Source organism: Schistosoma haematobium, chromosome 4 (assembly GCF_000699445.3).
Source record: "Schistosoma haematobium chromosome 4, whole genome shotgun sequence".
NCBI classification, from domain to species: Eukaryota; Metazoa; Platyhelminthes; class Trematoda; order Strigeidida; family Schistosomatidae; genus Schistosoma; species Schistosoma haematobium.
The window spans coordinates 4,496,521-4,505,568 of record NC_067199.1 but is presented as its reverse complement, the minus strand read 5'-3'; the positions used below and the strand labels follow the sequence as shown (position 1 = coordinate 4,505,568).

The window sequence follows — 9,048 nt, the reverse complement described above, 5'->3', positions numbered from 1 at the left end:
TCTTTTTTCTTGCAATAAGCATCAACTGTTTTTCTTTTTTCTTTTTCTTCTTTTTTCTTGCAATAAGCATCAACTGTTTTTCTTTTTTCTTTTTCTTCTTTTTTCTTGCAATAAGCATCAACTGTTCTTTTTTCTTTTTCTTCTTTTCTCTTGCAATAAGCATCAACTGTTTTCTTTTTTTCTTTTTTCTTTTTCTTCTTTTCTCTTGCAATAAGCATCAACTGTTTTTCTTTTTTTCTTTTCTTTTCGTCAATCATATAAATAAAAATAAAATAAGCAAATCAAGTTGGTATTGTTTTTGATAATGTAGATATCCTTTAGGCAATATAACAACTATCATATACATATCAGATAAATAACCTGAAATTGGGTATACAAATTGTATATATAAATAGATATTCTGTGTTTGATATAATGGTAGAGTAATGTCCTTAGATGACCCTTAATCATTAAAGTTTAAAAATAGGAAAGAAAATATTTAAAAAAAAAGAAGAACAAGAAGAGAGTTTGATATTGATCCATTGTAAAAATTACAAAACAAAAATCAAATGACAAATATGATTTGTAGTATAGGGGTTGTGGAGATTATTAAGTTTTCTATTGTGATCACGAACCGATTGATGTTAGACAACCTTTGGAAACCTGAAAGCACTGGATGGCCGTTTCGTCCTATTGTGGGACTCCTCGGCAGTGCGCATCCAAGATCCCGCTCGCTGATTGGTTGATGTTAGACACTATCACTATTGCATGCCGTCTCAGTGGTCCAGTAGGTTAAGCGTTCACGCACGAGACCGAAGGCACTGGGTTCGAATCCCGCGAGCGGGATCGTGGATGCGCACTGCTGAGGAGCCCCACAATAGGACGAAACGGCCGTCCAGTGTTTCCAGGTTTCCAAAGGTGGTCTAACATCAATCGGTTCGTGATCTCAATCAAAAAATATAATTTGTTTAAGAAAATATAAAAAAAAGAAGAACAAGAAGAAAGAGAGTTTGATATTGATCAGTTGTGAAAATTACAAAAAAAAAAACAAATGACACATATGATTTGATTACGAAAGTTGAAATCTATTTCATTATGAAGAATAAAGGAAAGTAGGTACGAATTGGGAAATTTCTATAGTTGAGATCATGAGTCAATTGAAACTAGACCAATATAGAAAATCTAGAAGCATTGGACGGCTAACTTGTCCTAGTATGGGAATTCTCATCAATGAACATCCACGATCTCACCTTGCAAGATTCGAACCCAGCATATATCGGTCTTGCACACAAACGTTTAACCTTTAGACCATTGATCTGACATCCAATGGTGTTAATGTCTAACTTCAACTAATCCACGAAATTGTACAATACATACACCATTGTTTTCAGTGACTTACTATCTCATAACTGACTTGAAAACATTGAATAACCTTTTTGTCCCAGCATGAGACTTCTCCAAATGTCAGTCCATTATCCTTTTTCCAGGTGAAACTATAAATATAACCTTGGTTTAAGATTTTCAACTATAAATAAGTATGTATGTACGAAATATATCTCTAATGATCAAGTATTATCATTCAGAACTACCTTCATAGTTGAAATTGTCACTATTACATAATGTCCAGAACTTTGAAATCTAAATGAATTATGTAAGAATTTATTTCATATCAATATAATTGATGACTGTTATTTATTTACCCAAAACTTCCTGAGTGAGGAAAGTCAACTCTCTATCTCGAAATGCTCTCACATGGCCACATGTATACATTTATTGCCAGGGACGTTCTACTCACTGCCTTCTCGCATTACGGGTGCTGTTTACAAAATTGAGAGGACGAAAACCGAATGTCCGACACTTCAATCGGGTTCGTGGATATGAAGCATCCATCTAGAGGAGTTGGAAAACCCTCATTTCAAACCAATGGTATACATGGGCTCCAGGATCCTAAGGAAACAAATGGTGTATGAACATATTATTGATCACCAGCTAACATGGGACTGCATCTCCGAACGATGCTTCACTGTAATATGGACCAGACCCTTGGGTCGAAGGCTCCGGGTATGGCCCCGTAAGAAAACTACCTGCTTCGGTTTGGGAACCCGGGCAGTATCACAGACAACACACAAATCAAGTGACTTATGGGGCGCATATGTATTTGCTACCATTTTGTACCAATATTTATGTTTTCAAATAAGTAATAAATAAATAAAAACTAAATCAGTAACATTGTTTATTAAGTTTCTATCATGAGATTCCTAAACAAAGTAACTAGTTAAAAATACTTACTTACTTACTTACTTACTTACTTACTTACTTACTTACTTACTTACTTACTTACTTACTTACTTACTTACTTACTTACTTACTTACTTACTTACACTCACTACTTCACTCACTCACTACTCACTCACTCACTCACTCACTACTACTTCACTACTACTACTCACTCACTCACTCACTTACTCACTCACTACTCACTTACTCACTCACCACTACTACTACTACTACTACTTACTTACTTACTTACTTACTACTACTACTTACTACTTACTTACTTACTTACTACTTACTTACTACTACTTATTACTTACTTACTTACTACTTACTTACTTACTACTTACTTACTTACTTACTTACTTACTACTTACTTACTCACTTACTTACTTCACTACTTACTACTTACTCACTTACTACTTACTCACCTTCACTCTCACTCACTCACTCACTTCACTTCACTCACTACTTACTCACTCACTACTCACTCACTCACCACTCACTCACTCACTCACTCACTCACTCACTCACTCACTCACTCACTCACTCACTCACTCACTCACTCACTCACTCACTCACTCACTTCACTCACTCACTCACTTACTCACTCACTCACTCACTCACTCACTCACTCACTCACTACTCACTCACTCACTCACTCACTCACTCACTCACTCACTCTCACTCACTCACTCACTCACTCACTCACTCACTCACTCACTCACTCACTCACTCACTCACTCACTCACTCACTCACTCACTCACTCACTCACTCACTCACTCACTCACTCACTCACTCACTACTCACTTCACTTCACTTACTTACTTACTTACTTACTTACTTACTTACTTACTTACTTACTTACTTACTTACTTACTTACTTACTTACTTACTTACTTACTTACTTACTTACTTACTTACTTACTTACTTACGCTTGTTACTCCCAATGGAGCATAGGCCACCGACCAACATTCTCCAACCCACTCTGTCCTGAGGCTTCTTTTCTAGTTCCATCCCATTCCTGTTCATTTTACTTATGTCTATCTCCATTTCCCGGCGTAATGTGTTCTAACCAGAAAAATAATTCATTAGAAATTCATGACAGAATTGTATTGAATATACATTTTAATTATGTACAAAATGAGTTCGATAACTGAATAATTGCAGCACATGACATTTCATCATTGAACTCAACATTTAAAACTCTTCACTTACTATGATTTGGACAGATAAGATAGTATCCTATGTTTTCGTACAGAAAAAAAACTTATGACTCAAAGCCAACTTCATACACACCAGTAGGTACATGATCATGTTCCGAAACCTCCAAATAGTAAGTTTTTTTTTAAAGAACTGAATCACTTATCTAATTAATAAGATTTTAGAAACACCATATTATTTTTCTAAAACTATCCATTTTAAAAACGTTTCGCATTTTTGTTTTAGCTTATTATCTCTGGTTTGGTTGGAACGTGTATTTGTTTTCAGCATAGAATCCCTTCAGTCTCACCACAATTAATGAATATTATCCAAGTAAGTTTTATGAATATTTTCCATAGTATTTTTTTTCATCGATAAATTAAGATTATATTAGTGTTCTAGCATCCAAAGGTGTTAATATCTAACTTCAATCAATCAATGATGCTAGCTCAGTTGTATAGAGGTAAAGAGTTTGCACGAAACTGAAAGTCTTCAATTCGAGTCCCGTATGATGGACGGTTGTTTCGTCCTAGATGGGACTCCTTAGCAGTGCGCATTCATGATAACAACCGGCGAGATTTGAACCAAGGACCTTTGGTACTTCCAGGTTTTACATTGTGGTTTACCTTGAATTGAATCATGAACTCAACTCCTACAATCACCACAAAAACCCTTTTCTGAGCAATGACTAAATTGAAACCGGTCCAGTTAATTCACGTTTAAATTCATTATAAGATTATTGTAAACTTGTTTAGATCGCAAACGCTTATTAAAACTAAACATTTTAACGTAAATTGAACTTCACAAATTATGTACAAAATGAAATATTCCCTAAGTCTTTTCTGTACTTCACTTTGAAAGGTCCACCTAAAATGTTTAGTTTAGAAAAAGGAACACTGTTGGGTTACCTAACAAAATCTTATTAAAGCATTTACGCTAAATATACTCACATGACAATTCCTGTAATAATTTTATTTCATAACAAAAATATACGACTGATCTGGAAGAACCTGATGTTGTTAGACTGTTCAACACTAAACCCTTGACTTAGATTGATTGCAAGTTTGTATTAAAATATGGAAAATTTGATCCGTGTCACTTAATTCCATATCTAATCTGAGCTCATTTAGAAATGAAAATGTTTACGGTCACTCTTTATTAACTAGTTAACAATTCAAAGTGTATTCAGTCATTGATACTGACTGAGTTTTATCAATCAATTCACATTGTATGTATTAATTTAAGTGGTTCTATATCTTATTCATTGTATTTCCATTTTTTATTGATTGTAGGCTAACAACAAGAAGAGTTGAAGCTAATATTCTCTCTAGTTACTGATTATTTAATTATTCAAACAAAACATTTGATAAGTAGTAATGGCTAAGCATATATATATATATATATATATATATGACAGTGGTTACTAGTTAGTGATCATTTAGATTAAGTAAATGAATAGGGATTGTAGAAGTTACAGAAAGTATGAAAGAGAAATACCATTACAAATTATGTAAACAGTTGTTCTAAAGTCTCTTATATTATTTGTCCTTAGAATAACTTTAAGTTAACAGGAGTATGGATACTTATACACATGAACTTATCTACAACAACAGTTCTAAATGTTCTGAAATGATATATGTACATTAACGTATTTTTTAGCAAAGTTTTTATTGAGGAATAAGACTGCTAAACCAATACTTAACCCTTATCTCGACATGAAACTAGCATTAAGCTTAGAATATATCCAAGCTACACAATTATTTACCATATAGCGTTGTTAGAAATTTATGAACTGATAAACATAATGAACAGTAATAGATTTATGTCCATTGCGTTTCACTGATTCCAATGTATCAACCAGGAAATTTTAATTTTTCTTAAATGGACAAATTTTTGATTTATGAACGGTGTATTTAAAGTTATTTCCTGTGCCATAATGAATCAGTTATAATTATCTACAACAAGAGAAAGGAAAACGAAAACAGAGAGCGCGTAACAACATAGCGATAATTGTTAAAATATGTCATTCAGGTCTACCATAATACATGTGTCATATAACACAGTGTTATACTGTTCATGTTAGATATTATTCAAATTAGTTAAGGTTACTAGGGACAGTGTTAACGTAAAGTAACAGCAGGTAGGTGGTTTTAATTAAGGAATTCACTAATAAAAATGACTAAGCATTTAAAGTTCTTATAATATCACTTGTAGAATGAGATACACTTACAGGTGCTAAAACATTTAATGCATTTTCAAAGGAGCAGTGGGTGAGATTACAATTTATGGACAACCTTTGAACGGTGCTCAAGCGACCTTCAAACTGTCTACCGAATAACTAGGACTAAATAAAGGTTATAAGCCAGTATGAAGAATTTGAATGATGATTTACAGTTGATGATTAAGGTTAGATATTAGATTTGAAGTTTTCATCACGAACTGACATCAGCTACAATGCCAAGAGTGAATTTCTTGCCAAAAGTCCAAACTTGTTATGTTTTACCTGATTGGTTCATCCATAAATGATACATCAGTGCAGCGAACAAATAATGAGTGATTTTATCATATGGATAGAAAAGCAAGGTTCTCCGATACAACACAGAATGCGCCAATCCAGTCACAATTGAAGGAGAAGATTTGAAAGTTGTAAAAACCTTTATATATCTGGATAGCATCATTGATGAACAGGGTGGATCTGATGCAGATGTGAAGGCGTGGATCGGTAAAGTAAGAGCAGCATATTTTCAACTGAAGAACATCTGGAACTCAAAACAACTGTCTTCAAGCCAATACCAATGTCAGCAATTCTAATATAAAGTCAAGACAGTTCTACTGTATGGAGTGGAAACTTGGAGAACTACGAAAGCCATCATCCAGAAAATACAGGTGTTTATTAACAGTTGTCTACACAAAATACTTCGAATCCGTTGGCCGGACACTATCAGCAACAACCAACTGTGGGAGAGAACAAACCAGATCCCAGTGGAGGAAGAAATCAGGAAGAAGTGCTGGAAGTGGACAAGACACACATTGAGGAAAGCACGCAACTGTGTCACAAGACAAGCCCTCACATGGAATCCTTAAGGTCAAAGGAAAAGAGGAAGACAAAAAACACGTTACACCGGGAAATGGAGATAGACATGAGAAAAATGAACAAGAATTGGACGGAACTAGAAAAGAAGGCCCAGGACAGAGTGGGTTGTAGAATGCTGGTCGGTGGCCTAAGCTCCATTGGGAGTAACAGGCGTAAGTAAGTAATAGATCATTCCAGAGTCTAAAAAAATTCACATATAAATTCATTCATATAAAGAAATAATTTAGAATGAGTTTATTTCACTAATGACAAAGAATTACAGATGTTATAGTGAATAGTATCTGTACATTGAATTACATGATTAAATATAAAGAAGATTTTAGTTCAAGTCTCCTCTTCCAAATAAACGATCAAGCCAAATAAAGAGTTCATTTTAACTATTTAATATGGATTGCTGAATAAGAAATTAAACCAACCAAGTAAAAGGTTTTAAATCCGAGTTCACTCATAGAAAGTTGATTAGTTAACCGTATCATCAAGATACAATCATAATCGTTTCAACATGATCAAACTTCTTCTATTAAATGATTTAATAAATTACTTTATTTTATTGAATTTTATCATTTTAGATTATATCTGGTTTATTATCATTAAGTTGTTTTATAATATGTCTTACAACAAGTATATATACTGGAAAAAAAGGTAGTTTAATTGCATCTTATGATAATACATGTAAAATGATATCAATAGAACAATTATTAGAACAAAGACAACAACAACAACAACAACACCACACCCAACAACAACAACATCATCACCCCCAACAACACCACCAACCCCAAGAACCCCAACAACAACTTACATTCAATACAAAAATAATCAATAATTCAATTAGTAATAATAAATCATTTTTAAAACCATGTTGTATAGAACTTATTAAAAATATATGTGAATGTTATATTAATTATAATAAACGTATAGAATATTATCATCATATATCATGTCATTTATTATTTTCATCAATTAAAGATTATATAATATTACAATCAGCATTAATGTGTATTGGTTCTGGTGTATCATTATGGTTATGGTTATTATTTATAGAAAATAAACTAAAATATTATATTAATAATAAATATACAAGAATAAGTTTTTCATCAACACGTAGTTCAATCCCTGAAATATCCATTGAACAATATGATGAAAAAACAAGTAGTATAGATATGAATGAAATGGAATAAATAATAAATCTTAGATCATTTAGAACAATACAGATGATCTAATTTCTATGAATCTATAAACAATATGAAATACTATTCAATTGTACATAATGAACATAAGTAATAATTTGGTGTGCTGTTAAGAAATTGAAGGTTTGTGTATAATAAAGAAAATATTTTTAATTGCTCCACCATCTCCTCCTCCTTCTCCCCGTCCTCGTCCTCGTCCTCCCCTGGCCAATTTCAAAGCCAATTCATCAATAGTAATCTTGACTATTAAATGATCTATTTTGTATTCATTATTATCTTTCATGAGAATAAAGTAAAATAATCAATAATCAATAAATGTGTAGTAGATCATAGATCACAAATTTCAGGAACTTGTTATGAATTTGAATGATCTACACTTTTACTTATTTATTTATCTTTAAAATTTGAAATCTGTCAAGATTCTGATTATTTCGGTAATCCGTAAACAATATGAAATACTTTTCAATTGTACATAATTAACATAAGAAATGAGTCGATATTAAAAGAGGAAACCGCTTTGCGTATAAAAAAAAACACATCTCCAACTACTACTCCTCCTCCTCTTTCCATGGCTAATCTCAATGCCAATTAATCAATAATAATCTTAATTATTGAATGATCTATTTTGTATTTATTATAATCTTTAATGATAATAAAGTAAAATAATCAATAATCAATAATTGTGTCCATTTCTATTTGATCAGATCAATAAAATTTTATTATAAATGTTTACAATGGAAACAAACAAAAGTGTTGGTTATACAGTTTTCCATTTCATTATTGAAACAAACAATGTTCTCTCTATATATATATGTGTGTGTGTGAAGACATGTAACTAACTGTAAATTTTATAATTATATATATTATGTAATTGATTATTGAATCTTTATTGATTATTGTATTATTGAATTACTATTGATTATATTTCTTGTTGTATGTTTAACTTTTGCAAATATACCTCATAATAATAATAATAGTTATTATTATAGAAAATTTTTTTGTCAAAATATCCTAACTCATTACAATATGGTAGTCTCATCAGATAATTGAAATCAACTAATGGAGTCAATCCTTCAGTTAAATAAATGGGAGGGATCGTGGATGAGCAGTGCTGAGGAGTTTCATACTGGGACGAAACGGTCGTTCAGTGTTTCTAGGTTTTCTATGGTGGTCTAGCTTCAATTGACTGATGAATTCAACAACTAAACTGCCATAATATCCATAAAACCCCTCTCTAATTATAATCATCATATGGTCATGAATGACGGTCTCCAAGAGGTATTTCCTATAGTCCTAGTGAAAAGCC

General features: G+C 32.3%; 2 protein-coding genes across 2 annotated transcripts in view; one reads left to right on the top strand and one right to left on the bottom strand.

Moving 5' to 3' along the window:
- Positions 1–414: 414 nt before the first annotated feature.
- Positions 415–7,733, top strand: MS3_00007236 (uncharacterized protein; the record flags this gene model as incomplete). The annotated part of the gene is made up of 3 exons (XM_012938694.2): positions 415–422; positions 6,131–6,185; positions 7,122–7,733. The coding sequence occupies 3 exons, from the start codon at positions 415–417 to the stop codon at positions 7,731–7,733; spliced, it is 675 nt and encodes a 224-aa protein (XP_012794148.2).
- The window catches only part of MS3_00007235 (uncharacterized protein), a 95,922-nt gene continuing 94,586 nt past the window's right edge, over positions 7,713–9,048 (bottom strand). The window contains exon 3 of the mRNA XM_051215493.1: positions 7,713–8,018. The gene's annotated coding sequence lies outside the window, so the exon portion shown is untranslated. The remainder of the gene's footprint in view (positions 8,019–9,048) is intronic.